This window comes from Ammodytes marinus (genome assembly GCF_949987685.1).
Source record: "Ammodytes marinus genome assembly, chromosome: 12".
NCBI classification, from domain to species: domain Eukaryota; kingdom Metazoa; phylum Chordata; class Actinopteri; order Uranoscopiformes; family Ammodytidae; genus Ammodytes; species Ammodytes marinus.
The window spans coordinates 8,531,867-8,551,276 of record NC_137216.1 but is presented as its reverse complement, the minus strand read 5'-3'; the positions used below and the strand labels follow the sequence as shown (position 1 = coordinate 8,551,276).

At 41.6% G+C, this 19,410-nt stretch overlaps 1 protein-coding gene across 5 annotated transcripts in view; it reads left to right on the top strand.

The window, feature by feature from the left end:
* The window catches only part of tns1b (tensin 1b), a gene marked incomplete at its 5' end in the record, with an annotated part of 174,492 nt that overhangs the window by 114,968 nt on the left and 40,114 nt on the right, over window positions 1-19,410 (top strand). For 4 of the 5 annotated variants that reach the window (XM_080038119.1, XM_080038122.1, XM_080038118.1 and 1 more), the window contains 9 exons: window positions 4,363-4,412; window positions 9,501-9,672; window positions 10,389-10,439; window positions 10,580-10,702; window positions 12,356-12,420; window positions 14,014-14,097; window positions 14,908-15,020; window positions 15,116-15,176; window positions 16,701-16,776. In XM_080038119.1, coding sequence (XP_079894245.1) covers window positions 4,363-4,412; window positions 9,501-9,672; window positions 10,389-10,439; window positions 10,580-10,702; window positions 12,356-12,420; window positions 14,014-14,097; window positions 14,908-15,020; window positions 15,116-15,176; window positions 16,701-16,776 — 795 coding nt within the window. Of the gene's footprint in view, window positions 1-461; window positions 576-4,362; window positions 4,413-9,500; window positions 9,673-10,388; window positions 10,440-10,579; window positions 10,703-12,355; window positions 12,421-14,013; window positions 14,098-14,907; window positions 15,021-15,115; window positions 15,177-16,700; window positions 16,777-19,410 lie in introns of those variants that run through there. The other variant, XM_080038121.1, reaches the window with a different exon arrangement.

The following is a 19,410-nucleotide window of genomic DNA, read 5'->3' as shown; positions in this document are numbered from 1 at the left end:
GTGTGGGTGTGGGTGTGTGTGTGTGGTGTGTTCGTGTGCAACCAGCAGGCATCAAAACACATGTTTTCCTAAACAGAAAGAGAGGATAAGTATTTGCAATTTAGATCCGTACACAGATGAGGAAAAAGGGGGAGGGAAAAGTCGAATATGAGATAACGTGATGGGAGTCAGTCGTAGGGGGGAGGGTGACACACACACACACACACACACACACACACACACAGACACACACACACACATCAACACACACATACACCGAGGGAAAGAAAGGAGCAAGGGGGAGAACACAGAGCGGACTAGAGGGACGAGTCTAGAAGTTTGGTGTGGAGGAGTACTCTGGTCAGAGCCCAAAATAGAGCCCTTGTTTTTGGATCTTTTTTTTCTTCTTCTTCTCCTCCTCCTCCTTCTGCTGTCGGAGAAAAAAGGGAGAGGTTTTTCACACACGAGGGAATTAAGTTGACTGGCGGACAGAGAGCCGTGAGTAGCCAGAGATGAACCGAGGAGGCTCTTTGAGAAGGCGGCTCTCCTCACTGAGGGGGGCATGGCGCTGGAGTACGGGCTACCTATTCAGAACGGTAGGATGCAACGGAGAGGGAGAATGGACCATATGGACACGGCTCCCGTTGTAGCTTGTATAGGATACTTTTTCTCGTCCGCTCCTTCATGGCTTGTGTTGTTTTTTTGTTTTTGTTGTTGTCTTTGTCATGGAATAGTTTCTATTGAAAACTTTGCTGGCACTTTTACCAGCCCCCAACGTATTTTTTCCCTCCCTCCCTCCCCTCCCTCCACTCCTTCGCTCCCTCGCTTTTTTTCTCAGATGGTTAATTTGAATGGCCTGCTTGTAAAAGTCAAACTCCGCAGATGGTTTTCATCTGGAAACAGGCTCGGCCGGACCCCCCACTCCAGTTCCTACTACCCCTCCTTCTCACAACCCTTTACCCCCCCCCCGCCCCCCACCCCCCTCATCCCCCTTCTCCCCTCTCTCCCACTTCCAAATGCAAGTTCTCAAAGCAGAGAAACAGGTCATAGGGTTGTGCGATCAGGAGCTACAGTTTTTAGTATTTGTCTGCTTCAGAGCCGGTGCACTGGGAAACTGATTGAACTAAATATAATACATTCAATATTATATTATGAGATTTATGATTCATGTGTTTGCTTTATTGTATCGTGCTTGTTAGGATACTTAAAAATACAATAATGGTGCTGAAACATTAAAGGTGGAGTCAGCGATTCTGGAGAACGCTTGTTGTCGAAACAATTTTTTGTCAATATCAGTGAATATCTCCTCATGATCCGCTACCTATCCATACTGTGTATGCGTGCTGTAAACTGGCAAATTGCTAGCTATGGTGGTCCCCTTTGTTTACATGACCGTTGTTTACAAACCAGTTTACAGGGCCTAGGCTATGTATTAACAAAAAAAAAGATTTCAGCACACACACACACACAGTACGGACAGGAAGCAGATCACAAGGAGATATTCACTTAATTTGACAAAAAGCGATTTTGACAACAAGCGTTCTCCAGAAATACTGAAGGCACCTTTAATTCAAGATTCAGTGTAATTGTATTGCTCCTCGAAACATTAAGACGTCTGTCAGTTTTACAATGACAAAGAAAACCTCAATGTTACCACAGTGAAAGTTATCCTCTCAGTGCTGACCGTGGCCTCATTTGCGATGCTTGTATTTACCCAGATGGTTGCACTTTGACTTAAATATTGTGGCTCATAAAAATGCTCTGCACACCAATTCAGACTAATTTCAAGCAACCCCTTGAATGAAGTCACTGCCATCCTCCTCCATGCAAAATGTAAACACCATCTCCTCAAAACTCTCTCCCAGTCCCTCATTAAGATGTTTGTCTGCGTTGCTGGTTAAACTGGTGGCACCGTGGGAAGCCTGTTGTTGGGTTAGGGACATGTTTACCTTGCCATTCAGACATTTAGAGGATGTTTTAATCACCTCGACGTTGTATATTTAAGAGTTACTTTGGGCTTCTTGTGTAAAATAAGTGGACAATAACACAATCACTCCTAACCCTCTCCGTGCACTGCATCCGTCTCTCAACTCTCCCTTTAAGGCCATTCATCTCTGTCTCCTCCGGGCGACTCGCCACTCTTTATAGCCCCCTCACACAACAACATGCTGAAACATTTAGGCTCAAGCACTGGCAGAAAATTGTGGGGGGGATTTGCTTTGTGTCGCCTCGGTTGTGGTGCTACAGACTCGCTTGTGAAGTCCTCGGATGTAAGAAAAGGACAAAAGGAACAGTGCGTGAAATTTGATTAAATTAAGCCAGACAGAAATAGCATTTGGAAGGGCAAGCACCGTGTCATCCAATTTGTTCATGTCTGGTTTGTGTCCATTTATACAGTATATGAAGTACAAATATGTGTTTTCATACGTCCATTTCCTCCCGAGAAAATGAATTCAACCAATGACGGGAATATTGCAAGAAAAATTTATGCAATTTTTTGCCTTCATGAAATGGTCAAACTGTAGGAATGCTTGCACACTTTTTCCCAATTTAGTAACAACTGCAACCTCATTAAAGCAATACAAGACCAAGTCAAGAGACGTCAAGCGTTAACCTCAACACACTCGACAGTGGGTCTGACTTTGTTGCCCCCAAAACATAAGCAGTGCTATAATGGGGCTGGCTAGTTCAAACAATGCAGACTTTAGCAGTACTTAATGATGTCTTGGCTATCACCAGGTTTAACCTTCCTTTTCGATGCAGAATATGGCTGGATATTGTTTAATTGAAATAGTTTCTGTACATTTTATGAATGATTTATTCCACTGTTGCTGTGCATATGCAGCAAGTATTTAACTCTTGTAGATAAAATCACCTGAACGGCAGCAGATTGACGACATGCTCGAAATTCTGAGATGTCACTTAATTGAAAAGTCTATAACCCTTGTATTACCAAAATATCAATAACACACATTGCACTGCATTACGCTGCATTCACGAGTGAGTGAGTGAGTGAGTGAGTGAGTGAGTGAGTGAGTGAGTGAGTGAGTGAGTGAGTGAGTGAGTGAGTGAGTGAGTGAGTGAGTGAGTGAGTGAGTGAGTGAGTGAGTGAGTGAGTGAATTTCAAGGTCAGGAAAATATGGGCACAGCACTAGCTATGGCGCTTCCACAAAAAATAGGGCCCAAGTGCTACAAATATTACAGCAGTTTGTCCAGCTGTCTCGCTTGATGGTTAGCGACAAATGCCCACGTACTGGGCATCCTAGGATAATCCCAAAGAAAAAATCGTTTTCATATTTTTAGCAAATCATTTTGCTACTATAAAAATGTCACGTTGGGCTGAGGAAACACAGCAATGGAAGCTTATACACAAACAGGCCCACTCCCATGACCCAATTCACATGTTTTCAATGTGTACACGGACAGACAGTCAAGCGCTAAGGAACGGAGCGGGGCTGAAACTCGTCCATGGGAAGGCTAGTGTTGGTGGGTCAGCCAGTCCGATCTAATGGATGATGATGGATAACAGCCCCCTCCTGTGTACATGTGACCCACACACCACAGGGGAGTGAGCAAGTCCACATGGCCTCTGACCCCCACACTCCCTGAGCTGGTTGTGAGGGGGAGGCCAGGCAGAGTGGAGCCAACACACAGTCAAACACCTCCTCACTACCTCTGCTAAGGGTTGAGGAGAGGGAGTCATGTGACATCTTTGTCTCGCGGTACATCACAGCGACGTATATCAGCACCTATCAAAAGGTGTATATGAAAATGTTGTCTACCCTGTGTAAAATGTGTCCTTAAATATTAATTGAAGCAATAGAATCTGTCACTACAAGTTATTTTCAGAGGACTAAGAAGGATTTGTATTGCTTGGTTGAAGGTGTCCCGCTCATTTGAAATGGAACATGCCGGCATAACTTTGAACAGTTGGCTAACTCGTAGGTATTCAGATTCAACAACAATAACAAGATAGAACTTGTGGTACAATCGGACAACAGCTTGGTTCTTACTAAATCAACAAAATCAGAATCGCTTTATTTTGCCAAAAGTAAGTACAGCAGTACACAGGAATTTAGTGTTTGTGGTATGTCACATTAAAGAACAAACAAACACAGCACAGATTGATAGCGCAAGTGATTCCACAATCAATGGTAGTATTTGGTGACGTTATGGACTTTATGAAACTACTGCATATGGATGTCCTGAGGTAACCTTAAAAAGAATATTTATATATTTAAAATCGTCGAGGTGGTTACTAACAAGCTTGTAGCGTCTTGTCTATATGTGTATCTTTGAACGCAATATTGTTTGTATGAAATGCATTTGCATAGGTCAATATAGAGTCAATAAGTTCAAAAGGTTTTTCTTTCTGTTTTGCAGGGCTCGACAAAATCTTCAAAGAGCATGGAGTCACGGCGCAGACCATCCAGGTAGGATTTATAAAGGTCCACAGATATGGGTTTTTTAATGGCCGATGCCGATACTTAGAGAGAAAGTCAGCAGATGGCCAATATATAATGGAAATATCAAGTTGTTTTTTGTTTTAGTTTTTTTTGTATTTGATCAAATTCAACAATTTAATAATAATAACAAATCAGAAACAAAATTGAGCTTAAATTAACGTTTATAAATAAAAATGTGCATCGTCTATTGCACTTGGCCTCCCCTGGTGATGTTTGGCTCCGTAAGACATTGCCAAAAGGGACATCTGGATTTCTGTCAAGCCATCTGTAATTATTAAAATCTAAAAACAGACAAGGTAAATATTTGAGTTAAAATTTTAAAAAGCACGACCATTGCTCCACAGCAACCATACTGACGAGGCTGCATGCAGTGTCTGCAGACACTATCTGTTAATTTTTTTAATCTGCCTCGTGAGCGCAGTTATCAGCCAATGCCAATTATCTCAAAATGCCATTAATTGGCTCGATGAATATCTCTACTTCTCCTCTCCTCTCCATCGCTTCGCTGTAAACTTCCCATAAAAGGCTTTATTTAGTTTACCAGACTGAAGGGAAAGATAAAGGAAGCTTAACAACATTCAAACAAGACCTTATCCATCCTGAGCTCGGGCTATGAAGCATTTGAAATGAAAAAGTTGAGATGTAATATGATATTTGCTGATTGCGCCAGGGGGGGAATGTGTGCAGCAACGTGCCCTGCCATTGAACTGGACCCCACAGCGTTTTGTTGGACAGAAAAAAAGATATTTGGTGTCAGCCCTCTCTCACCTCGGTCCTTAGGGAGCCACAGATGTTGCCAGTTGTTGTAATTGATGTGTAAAACGTGACACGGCAACAGTCCACGCTGGAGTGTTGCGCTGAGCTTGAGTGACAGTTTAAGTCCCTTGCTGCAAATCAGAGAGTTGAGAGAGGGTTGCAAAAACCTGTCTGATACAGTATCATTACTAGCATACGCAGAGCATCTGTGTGTGTGTGTGTGTGTGTGTGTGTGTGTGTGTGTGTGTGTGTGTGTGTGTGTGTGTGTGTGTGTGTGTGTGTGTACCCTGAAGATTGCAGTCGGTTTTCCGTCCTTATAAAGGCAAAAATCAAAAGCACTCAATTTATGTTACACTCTGGACCAAGGTAATTAATCAAACTAGTGGGTCCAAAACAGGCTTGTTATCATTCCTGTAAAGACAGATACTATTTATCTACAAAACCTGAAGTTTATTTAGAAAGCAGATATACTGTAGAAACCCTATTCAGTTAAAACGGTTAGCTATCTACTGTTACTTGCACTGCAAATGTTATTGCATAAATAGCTACATTCGGTAATGTAATTCATGTTGTTCCAAGACTGTTCTTCCAGATTAATGTGCAAATGTAGCATTATTACAAGATCAATCAGACCTGATGCTTGTAAAGTGGGAGAGTGAAGATATATTGCTTACAGGTTATCACATGTCTGATTTCCAGATCTCACCCCCAGTTCACATCTTTAAACTAACCAACACTGTTAGCAGAGTGGGTGCGTTAAGACACAGCCACAACTCAAAAAAGCAAATGTGCAAAACCCAAACTCAAGTCAAAGCTGCTTTTTACATACTGTATTAATGACTTGTTATTAGCCTGTTCCTGGAAATGACTAGTCATACTCAGATGGAAGGTTTTACTGTTGCGGGACGTGTCATATGGGTATTATAGGTGCAGCTTTGGTCAAACTATAATAGCAGGCCTAAATGTGGCCTAAAAATGTCATACAGAATCTGCAGTGTTTGGCTAGATAGATGTTTAAAAGCTGTATTTTGAGATTTTTTTCCCCCTGGTCCCTGGGTAAGCAACCAAAGTTAGCCACAAAAACAACAGTGACATTTTATCACCTTGTGAAGTTTTTATGGCGAAAAAAATAAGCAAGTTTCTAGCCACCTGACCAATTCCTTTTTCTTCTATTTTGGTCACCACCAAACCGAGCCAGTCGCTTACTGTGTCTTGCTGTTGGGCAGAAAGATTACAATCCATTTTTACTAGCTTTTTTTATACTTTTGTGGTCTGCTGCTATCATTCGTTCCATTGTACATACAAACACAATGATCAGTGCAGCTGTCAGTTAAGCTAAAAACATAATCGCAAATACATAACATATGGTATTAGTAAAGGAAGAAAAAGTATTTAGTCTAATGCTAGCTTGTTAAACAGTACTGATGGAGATGATGAAGCGCTGAGTTTGATCTTGACTTACGTTTGAGTTGTGAAATGGTGAGAAACTGTATTCAGCATCAGTAATTATAACAGGTCTGATCACGAGCTGGTTATCAAGGAAGTCTTTCACTATATAAAATACAGGAGACCTAAGTCCTGACTGTTTACTTTTATTACTAAGAAATATCAGGCAATACTTTCTTCTTTATTTTTTTTAATGTCTTACAGCCTAATGTCTCGGGTTTCCTGATAAAAGAACATTCCGAGTTCCACAGTTGGTGTTAGTCCAAAATTCACAAAATGAGATCACCGCAGCGTTGAAATTGAGCGTGAGGAGATAACGTTGTCATTTCGTCAGACGCGATATGCAGCAAAAAGAGCAAAGCCATCGCTTCATCTCTCTGGCTTGATGAGAAGCAGGTTGGCGCTCGACGCATGCTGGTGAAACCTGGAATAGGACCAAAACCTCAGGGCTACGCTATATTGGCCCTGACTGCACTGCACCCACAGGCCAAAAACACACATACGGGAAATGAAAATAGTAAGGCAGAGAGAGAGAGACGAAAAGGAGAGAAAGAAGAGTATGTAGTATGTAAAAAAGGTAATAAAAAAACTTAACAGAAAAGATAGGATCTTCAGGACATGTTCAAAGCGAGGTGTCAGTTGCAGCACCTGTGTGACATATCAGTTTTTCTCTCCCTCTATCGCTGGTGATGACTAAATCCCAGTAAGCTGAGTTGTGAGTGGCTCCAGATGTGCAGTGCAGAGCAGGTTACAATATTTATACAGCGAGCCCGGCAGAGGTCTTTTTCTCTCTCTCACAGACCTATGAGCAATTTCCTCCGGGGGCTCCTCACAGCTGACAAATGTGGGAAATATGCTGCATGTCTGAGCGCTAAGGGTCCAGACAGCTCTCCCTTAACCTTTTCATCTCACTGACCCATGTTCTCTGTAGACGTTTTGAAATGGTTCTTTAAAAACAGCTATATGAGCCTGGGCCTTAACTCATCCCGAAATAGAGACATCCTACGTTACCTTGTTAAGGTTTAAGAAAGACATTGGTTTAAAGGTCACCTATTTTGCAAGGAAAATGTGCACCTTTGTTGAAAACTTGTGTTCAAAAACCCCAGTCAGATTTCTCTCCCCTTATTACATCACAAGGGGTGAAGCCACGACCCCCCAATTATCAACCTAACCTCTTGTCGTTGTGCTAGACCAACTGTTGAACTATTCATTTGACAAGATGTTTTTCGTAGTTCAAATTGAAAATCAAGAAGATAATGAAATATATATTGGAATTGTAGACACTTAATGAAATAATTTGGCAACAACAACATCATTGAATTATTCCAATCTACACTCTCTGTTTTGAGACATTTGAAAGACACTTGTTTTGGAACAACATCTGCTCAGTCATTTCACATTTCTAATAGGAAGCCTCAGACAACATTCATTACAGATCAGTCAATGCATTTTGACATACAGTAGGGGTGTTGATCTTGCTGATCACCTAAGATAGTCACATTTTGTTTGGTGTCTGACATGCACACACACTGTTATCCTTTGTGTGCTGCGACATTTTTGTATTAAGGCTATCTTATTTACGTAATCAATTTTTTTCCCTGCCCCTCTCAAACATCCTCAGTACAACAACACAATGTGTTTAATGCAGATGGGAGAGCTTACTCTTGGAGGCAAAGTTAAAGCCCTGTGGGACTAAATGATATCACTGTGAACGTGGTATTTATGTGGTGTGTTGCCTTTTCCTTATTAGGTAAATATGTCTTGCATTCTCCAGGAGGAGTGTTGCGTTGTGGTATGTGCAACTGAATCTGAATTGTAATTTGCTGCATCAAGGACATACATGACCTCCGGTGTTAGAAGGCATATGGATGACGTAACCGGCCACTTTGTTTATGCTTTGGCTCCAATTGAGTGACTCCTTGGATATGGAATGATATTAAAGTACAGGCTATTCTGAAGAAAATCTGCCGCAAATGTGATGCGTGACATCCATGTGAAAGAAACTAGTGTCTCAGTTTTAATTCTACAGGGAATAACCGGAATAGGTCATGCGGCAATGAGGTCATCTTTTTCCACCGGAGATTTTTAGGAAAATAATATTTACTCTACCATGGTTTAAAATACACTTACTGATTACTTTCAAAACAACAATGAGGAAACAAACATCCGGTGAAACAGACTGGCAATATTCTGACCAAGTTTAGATAGAGCCAATAGCCAATCAGTGGGTGATGTGCATGTTTTTAAGGAGAAAATTGACCATGATTCAGACAATTAACAACATATGAAGAACCCTTCTGAAATGAACTTCAGAATAGTGCTAAGAATTATTATGGACAGTTTTGTTGATGTAAGGGATTGATGCGCCAGAGATTTTTGGTTCAGTGTAGGCTATTGAAAAAACGTATGTCAAGATAATGTCCATTAAAAATGGTTACATAGGAGAAATATACAGACGCAAACAGACAAGGTTTAGGCAAATGAACACATAAATGCACATTTATATACTATACTAGTATAAAAGAAGACATGTTATGGAAGCAAAGTATTGACAAGTCCTTGAAAAACAATGTTTTTGCCTTTAGTGTCTCACCTCAATTGCCTTGCTGTGGTGATCACACCCCAGCTGGCCTGATAAAACACAACCACGTGTGTATGTATAAATCACATGTGCTGCGTTACTTCTGGGTATTAAGTCTCTTAGCTATCTCATGTGGTCCAGCCAGTCTTACCTCAGTATTTTGATTTTGCGCAGTGGGTGAACTGCTGATGTGCACAAAACTGCCTCAGTGCGGTTGGCTAAACCCCCCCCCCCCCCCCCTCACTGTAAGCGCTTCCTTATCTGTCCCCCAGGAGTGTGAGCCTGCTGCAGGCCCTGGACGAGAGCTACGAGCTGGACCTGATCTACATCACAGAGAGGATCATCTCTGTCTCCTTCCCCAGCAGTGTGGAGGAGCAGAGCTACGCGGCCAACCTGCGGGAGGTGGCCTCCATGCTGGGCTCCAAACACGGCAACAACTACCTGGTACACAGCTTCCTGTTTATGTCTGGAGGGGGAATCAACTTAGAACAAACAAATAGCGTAGCAAGAACATGAAGTTATCAGAGCTGCCAAGATCACTTGATGTCTGTCCCAACTACACACACAATGACACAGACACGGAGACACAGACACGGAGACACACACACACACACACACACACACACACACACACACACACACATACAGTGTTTATGTAAGATATGTGTGCATCTCAGCACATCTGGTTTTATAGTTACTGCTGTCTCCTGTTCACTGGCCAGTGGCTGCTACAACATGTCAAGCTGAAAAATTCAACCCCCCTTTCCCCCAGCTTTCACTTACTGTATACTAGATGTTATTTGATTGAATCAATTGCTGCTCCTATTTGATACAATTAACAACTTTGAATTGTTTGAAGGCTTGTTTGCTCTGATGTCAGACGCAAAGGTCGGCATATCCGGCTAGTTAGTAACCTAAAGTACTAACCTAGCATTACCACCATGCCCAATAGGTAGCTAACTGCAGCCATACCACATTATTATAGCGGTTTAAGAGGTTCTGTTTAGGACACATTCACTGTTATGTGTGGGAGCTCATGTACAGTAACACCATTCCCAGATGTTAATAACCAGTCTCATCAGTGTGTGGGTTATGCTTGTGGAATTGTCCTGTGATGCCAAAACAGTAGTAATAATGTTTATTTACAATTTTTTCCTTAGCTCTTTAACCTCAGTGAGAAGCGCTATGACATCAGCCAACTCCATCCAAAGGTAAAGCTGACAATTTAACCTTTTCTCCTTCTCCTATCACCTCTGTGTATTGTATTATCCACAATCTGACAGTCTCTCTCTTTCTCTCTCTCTCTCCTCTCTGTCTCTGTCTCTCGCTCTCTCTCGCTCCTCTCTGTCAGGTGTTAGACTTTGGCTGGCCCGACCACCACGCCCCGGCCCTTGACAAAATCTGCAGCATCTGCAAGGCCATGGACACCTGGCTGAGCGCCGACAGTCACAATGTGGTGGTCATACACAACAAGGTGAGAATAAAAAAGACAAGCGGAGGCTGTGAGAATGGAAGAAGTGTATCTAAACAGTAGGGGGTGCTCTCATGCTCTGCTAGGGGACCCTCACTTCCACTGAGGCTTTTGTGTGTGCATGTGTGTGTGTGTGTGTGTGTGTGTGTGTGTGTCTGTTATGACGTTCTCCCTGAGTTAAAATGCTGAATACAGGGTGTAGTGTTTGTGTGTGTGAGAGTGTTTCTCATTGTGTGCTTGTTTGGGTTGGGTTGCGCTGGAAGTGAGTTAGGAAAACACAAATTAGTTTTTTTATTAAGGCACGCCACTCATCATGGTGACATTTGCCATTTATTTACCCTTTAACTCTTAACAATACCATAAAAATAACTAAACCGACCCAATATATTAGTTTGTTGTTGCCTGAACTCTCTTGCACCACATTACAATCTTTGTGGCAAACCGCACTCAGCATTGCTCCCTATGAATGCCGACACAAGCCATAAAAAGTGTATCCAAATACAACTTATAGGCCGATGATCATTTTCACGTTAACCCCACTTGTGATTGTGTTGCAACATAATAATTAAAAAAGGGGATCCTAAAGCTCGGCTGTGTCTCATTCCAGCATGTTCCCACAGGGAGGTTACAGACAAAAGCCTGCTGCTGCCATAACAACTGCTGTTATTTATTCTGCTAGTTGAGTAACGTTGGTGATTCAGAGTGTGGGGCTTGGAAGTTGTGGTGGTCACTAAGGAAGCAGGCCGCGTTGGGTTTCCACAAATCAACAAGTCATTTCCACGGAGGCCCCGCGCTGTTTTAAGCGGCCGCGATATTTATAATGTGGAACACACTTAACCCCTTCACAGTGATACCCGTCGTAAAGACGGACGGATTGATGTGTGAAAACGGAATTTAACGCGAGACTGGTTTGTTTCCATAGTGACACACATACTCGGACTTCAGCTCAGTGAACTGCCCATTAAAAGCCCATCCAGTATTTTATGTACTATGTAAATAACAGGTGTAATCACATATATAATTGATTTTCTGATGATGGACTAGAAGCAACTATTGGAAGTAATTCTATGAAGTGGCACTCCACCAATTGTGGTCATTTGTTGTCAAGTCTTTATTACTTTGCTGGTGAAAACAGTTGTAAAATGTCTTCTGTGGTTCTTAAGGAAGTCTCTATAGTCTGAGAAAAGAGCCCCGATGACATCATCTTGAGCTTGGAGATTTGACATGTACAACAGAAAGCATACATTACGAACCGGGTGAAATGAAGTTTGGGCATTTACTAGGCAGCAGGGGCCTAACGAAAACATACAATCAAGTGGCAATATGAGGGATTTTGTATTTTGAGCTGCACTTAAGACCATAGGGTATCATTACCTCTTAAATGTGGAATTCGACCTTTAATATATTCTCAGGTCTTGTATGTGTGCTTCAGAATGAACAGCATCAGACATCAATACAATTGATTTAGTTAATGTACAGTGTTGAGCCTAGGTTTAAATTTGTATCTTGAATTTTGCATGTGAAAACAAAACCAGAATAAAAGTACCCAATTAACCCCATCAATGAAAAGTCAATAATATAAATTGTTCTTTGGACACTATCATGACCCGGCGATGCAGACTGGTGTTGACTTCTGTTTGAATGATGTCTTCCCAGGGCAACCGGGGCAGAACGGGAGTGGTGGTGGCTGCCTACATGCATTACAGCAACATATCTGCTAGGTGAGTCCCAACTACACCTGCAGAGGTGTTAAAGGTGGAGTCAGCGAATCAGTGAATATCTCATCACAATTCGCTTCCTGTAAAAAAAAAAACAGTGTTAATACCCAACCTAGGCTTTGTAAACTGGTATGTAAACAAAGGGAATGTCACGCACAGGTAGCGGATTCTGAGGAGATATTCACTGATTTTGACCGTAGGGATTTTGATGACAAGCCGTCTCCAGAAAGGCGGACTCCACCTTTCAGATGCAGCACAGTTTTGGGGGGAGACAGAAAAAAGAGAGTGAGATAGGATAAAGATAAATGTGTTAAAAAAATGTGTTGGAAAGAGAAAAATTCAAGTAGAGAAAACTTTCAGGAGAGAGAAAGGCACGAGGAGAATACATCAGAGGGGGAAAAAAGTAGATAAACCATTTTTTTGTTCATCACAAGACTGAAGCCCACATCTAGAACACACACACACACACACACACACACACACACACACACACACACACACACACACACACACACACACACACACACACACACACACACACACACACACACAGATGTGATAAACAGAAGAATGGGGGCTGGAACATGAGACCGGAGAACACTTTCATTTGGAAAAATCCAAGTGTGTGATATGATAATTGTGTGCAGAATGCAAGAAGTTAGTCATCGGATCATAGGACTCAAATTGTGAGTGGCCGAGTTTTCTCTATTTTCATAAGATTTTTCTTAAAATATGCCAAAAATAGAATTACCCACATGTAGAATTTTCAACGGTCACAACAACACATGATTCCTATTGTATCCAAAAGAACACTTATGAACTTTAGATGAAGCACAAGATTTCTCTATGATCTTATTATCCCACTAATCAATTTCAAACTGCTTTGAAGTTGCTCTGAAAAATTGAAGTATATATAGAAGTTACATAAAAAATTGATGTCATGATGTTTTCCCTGTGTGCTATGTCATCGAGGTTATGCACAATTAGCGGTCAGGCAAACATGTGTAGGAAACTCCTAGCCAACATTGAAGGCATCATATGCATCATTAGTTTTTGATCTTCTAGTAAGAAATAATTGTGCTTTCTTCACCCCTCCCCTCGATTGTGTTCTTGTTGAATGCTCCGTGTGCATCTTGCCTTGTTAAATATTTGCCTGGTTCCATGTGGACACCTGTGTGTGATGTGATGTCTGACAACAAGAATGCAGATTTTCTGTGAAACGTGCAAGTTAATTTAAGGCAAGGCAAGGCAGGTTTGTTTATATAGCACATTTGAGACGCAAGGCAATTCAACGTGCTTTACAGGGGCATCAACATATATTAAAAAAATTATTCATGAGAAAATATTGAAATTGCATTTAAGATATAAAAACTTGCATAGTAGAATCATTGATAATCAAATCAGTTTCTTCACAAATCAAGGTGTGCAGACTTTTCTAGGTAACTGAACATGACATGACCATTTTCAATGTGGTGATTGACGTACCATATTAGATACTCTACATATAGATGACATATTACTGGAGTGAAAATAAAAGGGCTTTCTAAGGTAAATGAATCACCAGTGCGCTCACCAAACCTTTCTGTTGGAATGCAGCGCTGACCAGGCCTTGGACAGGTTTGCCATGAAGCGTTTCTATGAAGACAAAGTGCTTCCTGTGGGACAGCCGTCTCAAAAAAGGTCAGTCTTCCCCTCACTCGCTGTTCATGGTATGGGTTTGACCCTAAAGTGAACCGTCTCACAAAGAAGTCTCTCTTTCTACAAAGAACAAAAAAGAAAAAGAAAGCTGCATTAATAGATATGAATGGCCTCCAGCAGTGCTAGAACATACTGAAGGAATAATATTGACTTACTGTATTATCCCCTTACTGTATACTGCTGTTGTAAATAGGCCAAACTCAGGCCAAGCAAAAAGAAGCAACTTGAGCATTCATTTGGAGTCAAGTTTCTGTCCAATATTCACTCTCCTCTGGACTGCTCTGCTCTTTATCACCTCCTGAGGGAAATATCTGTCTCTCTTTAGCTGCTAAATGCTCCACTGTGTTCACCAGATGGCTGCTTACTGTGTCTGTCTGTCTGCTGTATGGTGCCGGCCGGTATAGTGTGGAGTGGAGTGGGTTTATCAAGAGCCTTTACTGAAAACAGCTGTCTGCTGGAGCTGAAATCAGTGTGGATGGAAGTAGAGTTAGCGGGCCAGAAAACCAAAACAGTCATTCAAAAGAGTCCAAAAGGTTCTGAAGAGCTGACTCCATAGTTGTCCATAGTTGGCTGGTTAACCTGGTATGTGGGGTTGTCACTTCCCACCAATCATACATAACCCTTTTTAGCTTTAAGTGAGACACTGCAGGTGAATAAGGTAAACATCTAAAGAGATGTAAAAACACTTAGTATGATATTGCCAAATTTAAAAAAAAATAGGTTTTTGAATGCAGTGTCTCGCCTTATATAATACCAATGAGTGCATCCTTGCTTTCCTTGTGCCTTGCTCAGGTATGTGGAGTACTTCAGCGGCTTGCTCTCCGGACACATCAAGATCAACAACAAACCGCTGTTCCTTCACCACGTCATCATGCACGGCATCCCCAACTTTGAGTCCAAGGGAGGTGAGTGTCATCTGCATATATGCGCATCGCACGGAAGCATTCCAACTTGCATAGTTCCTCATTTTAACCACTCTTTAAAACATATTGTGTTCCAGGTTGTCGTCCTTTCCTCAAAATATACCAGGCCATGCAGCCCGTTTACACATCTGGGATCTAGTAAGTCTTTAAAACACACTCACACTCAAATGCTTTTTACAAGATTCCAGGGATAGCGAGCTCGTAATGGCCTCGATAATAAAAAAGCCTGATTTTCCTTTTATAGCCTCTCCTTTTACTCCCCTTGCCCCCCAATATACACATACATGATCCCTCTTGCCAGTTTACACCCTGTGCTTACCTCACATTATTGCATTTAGCTAGCCTCCCCAGCTGCAGGCTCTCGTTTCCCTACTTTAGATCATCACTTTGGGTATTATTTGGGACTGGAGAGCCAATGAAACAGGCAGTCAAGCATCTGTGTGGAGGCCTGCAGGGTTTTCCTGCCAGAGGACCCCGCTGGTTCCCATAGCCAGACAGGAAACAATGGATTCTCTGGCTTTTCTGCTGTTGTTTTGGGATGAGGGGAGGAGGGGGAAGCTGTGAGGGGGTGACACAGGCATGCAGGCTACATTTACCCCATAGTATTACAGTTTAAATATTACATAGACACAGATTATTCTATCTGGGTGAACAGTAAATCTTCTCGTCTCTATTTGAAAGACATGTGTGCTAAGGTCATATCGTGGGAGTTTCAATACTGAAAAGTGCAGCAGCTTGTACACCTAACTTATATTTTTGAATGTTTATAATGTGATACATTTAAAAAAATGGTAGATTTTGATTTCACCATGCACCACAGCTCAACTGTGCAACATACGCATGGAAGATGAGACTCATCAGAGGAAATAACACAATATGATCAACTGGGTTGCTACTCGGGAAATTCTGTATTAGGCTAAAGGCATATAGTATACTGTACACACATATTAGTTTGTAAATAATTATAATATGATTTGTGTTAACCCAAATCACAAAGTTGGACCTAATATTCTTGGGCACTTGGGGGCAGCCCTCAAGCTATAGACACCTCTTATCAGCTGTCATGTTGCTGTTCACTTATGAATAGTCCAATATTCACTCAAATGTTTTCCTTTGTTTTTGGTCTCCACCAACTCCAGAGAGAAATATCGGACTATTTAGCTGCTAAATTCTCCATATTGAGCAGCATGTCACAAACTTTCTCTGTTTCTACTGTGTCCATCCATTCTTACAGTCATGTCAGTACTGTTTACACACTTAAAACAGTAATTGAAGTGTAAAACAATCCGTGCACATATACAGTACTTCCAAGAAGTCAACCTCTTAAAGCCCCAAAACCACATTCTTTCCCACTCTCTCTCACATGATCCCAATTAGCACCCTCCACCCTTTGATCCCACTTTCCCATGTTAGACAATCATGTAGACACTAATACCCAAAATTAGCCCATGCACTGCACCGTGGTTACGCTCTGTGACGGCCACTGTTCAAGCAAATAAGGGAATTGTTAGTAGACGCATGTAGATCATGTGCACATGGTTATACCGAGACATCAAAAAGGAAATGTAAACTGATGCAATGGAGTGGATTATTTTCACAGCATTAATGAGGAAGTCGTGCTTTTTGTCTCACATCCTGTGTTTTGTTTTTTGTCTTTTGCAGTAACGTTCAGGGTGACAGCCAGACCAGCATCTGCATCACCATTGAACCTGGTCTTCTTCTGAAAGGGGACATCCTGGTAAGAATAGCTCAAAACATAGGGCAGCAACATCAAATGAGTGCGACATTAGTAAAGGGTCTTGGCTGTTTGTATCCCATTCTGTGAAATTTCAGCTAGGAAACGAGAATCTGGAAACCCCGCTGGATAACTTTTTTTCTTTTTCTTTCAATGGGTTACCCACCGAACTGTGCAAGCCAAGAACGGAGAACGTTTATTGTCTCACTTTTTCCTATGTGCCAGAAAGAAAGAAAAATAAATGGCCGTTAAATGCTGATTGTCGCGGTATGCCAACGAAAACAGCTGAGGAAATGTATAGAGGATGCACAGACTTTTACTGTTTATTAGGAATGAGGGAATCCTGTTGGTTTTTCCGATCTGACGGTGGGCGTACGTAGGTGCTGAATGCATGTGCCGTAGCAGTTTATAGTATCCATTCATGGAAGAAATAGGGCCATAAAAACCTGGGCGAAAGACAGTTGGAGACTTGGTCCTATACCTCCATTTATAGCCCCTCATTAGCACACAATATGTTTGCTGGAATCTCTGACGTCAGTATGTTCAGTGTGCTTCCTTTCCAACAGTGTGCAGGATTCATAGGCTAAACTTGACATAATCACTTAAAGGCAGAATTCTTTCTTTCCCCCACAAGTTGGGGATTTTTTATAAAATCATATTTAAAAAAATAAAGTACAGAGTGCCTCAACACCTTTTGCTCTTTTTCATTTAGTTGAAGCAAAAGGACAGCCCACATCAGCAACGTTTTCTGCTTGTGCTGTCAATCAGGCCATAATGTTATCTGTGATGTGTCCCCGGGGCTCATCATTTAAACCTGGAGCATTTCACAGGAGCACTTACTGTGTGAGCGAGGTCGTTCATTTTTGGCCCCAAAGAGCTGAGCTCATATCTCATCCTTTATTTAAGACTGACTAATGGATCCCACTCAATGCATCACCTGACATTAGTCGGCATGGAGTGTGCTCGAGCATTTTACTCAGTTCAATTCCAGGTTCAGTTTTAAGTGAAGCAAAAGTTAGGAAAAAGCTCAGCATTTTGGGAAATGTGCTTCTGTGCTTTATTGCCGAGAGTTAGATGAGAAGATTGATACCACTCTCATGTCTGCATTGTAAATACTGTATGATGCTACAGACAGGAGACAGTAAACTTAGCCAAGCATAAACATTGGCTAACCACAATACCAGATAGCCTGCCTAATTAAAAAAAAACCCTACCAGCACCTTTTAAGCTCTATTATTAACACTTTTTCTCCTTGTTTAATCCATGCAAAAAAATCTTGTCAAGGTGAAATGACTCCTACACGATGAACAAAGAAGAAGAAAATCTTCACAAATGAAATAAATGCGATTTGATTTCTTCATCCAAGAGCTTTAAAGCTACTGCTTAGTGGATTAATTACCTTTGAACGGACTGTCTAGTTTCCCCCTGTTTCCAGCCTTTTGGCTAAGCCAAGCTAAGATAACCAGACACTTTTTCGTACTGTAGCTTCCTATTTAGCTTACAAATATGATGATAGGGACACTAAGAGGGTGAATAAGCCTATTTCTCAAAATGTCAAACTACTACTTTAACATTAATGACCTTTTTTTTTAGCTTGAAGTGGGAAAGCGCTTTGGCTGGTCTTTAGGTGGTGTGTTAAAATATAAAACTTTCTAAGCCAAAGGCAACATGGGTGCTTAAAATGAATGTTTTCATTCTTCTATTTTTTGTTCTCAAACTTGGCTGCCCACCATTGTTTAAGCGCTCAGTGGGAGGTCTGCCATGTCCTCAAATGCCTTGTTTCCACTGAGCAGCACGGTTCGGCACGGCACGGTTTGGTAAGGAACAGTTACTCTAGATCTGGCTTATGTTTCCACTGCTGACAGTACCCTTACTTTATAGGCAGGATGGCACAGTGAATCCTGCCAACAAATTCAATTAAGAGGAAGAACATGACACATTAAACAAAGAGCTTCACGTCATAATTTTTCTCTCATTCTTGCCGAGGAAATTAGACACAGCGGTTTATCTCTGGCACGGAAATTACCATTATGTCGACCAATCAACGGATTGCAGTATGTAGCTACACCCTTCTGAGGCCCTTTGGGACAGCTTGGTACCCTAACAAAAGGGTTATAATTATAGGTACAGCACGGTTTGCATATGTTGGTACTCTTCCCAACTGTGGATTGTGGAAACGCAAATAAATGCATGCCGTGCAGTGCCGAACCAAACCGCACCGCTCAGTGGAAACGAATCTTAAGCCACTGGATAGTCACCTTTTCCGTCCTCTCTTTCTTCAACCTCATAGGCTTGTGTTGATTTGGGAACTTCATATGTTTTGGTCCTTTTAGGCCCCACAGTAGAAAAACAGGTTTGTGGAAAGTGAGTCAGTCCCACCTTACTCAAAAACATATTAAAATACAGCTATTAGTTTATGTCGTTTATTTTTGGAATTCTATACAATTATGTCAAAACAAAACAAAAAGCTTAGAAAAGCTCCCTGTCATAGTAAAGGTATGTAGTCTTTACAACCAGCTGCTCAAGTCGAAGGTGAATAATACTCCTTCAGTGCATTTGAATGTGAGGTCCACTATCAGTTTTGACTGCCCATCAGGAGTAAGGGAGAGGGTTGGGTTCTTAAAGTTGCTCTTAAAG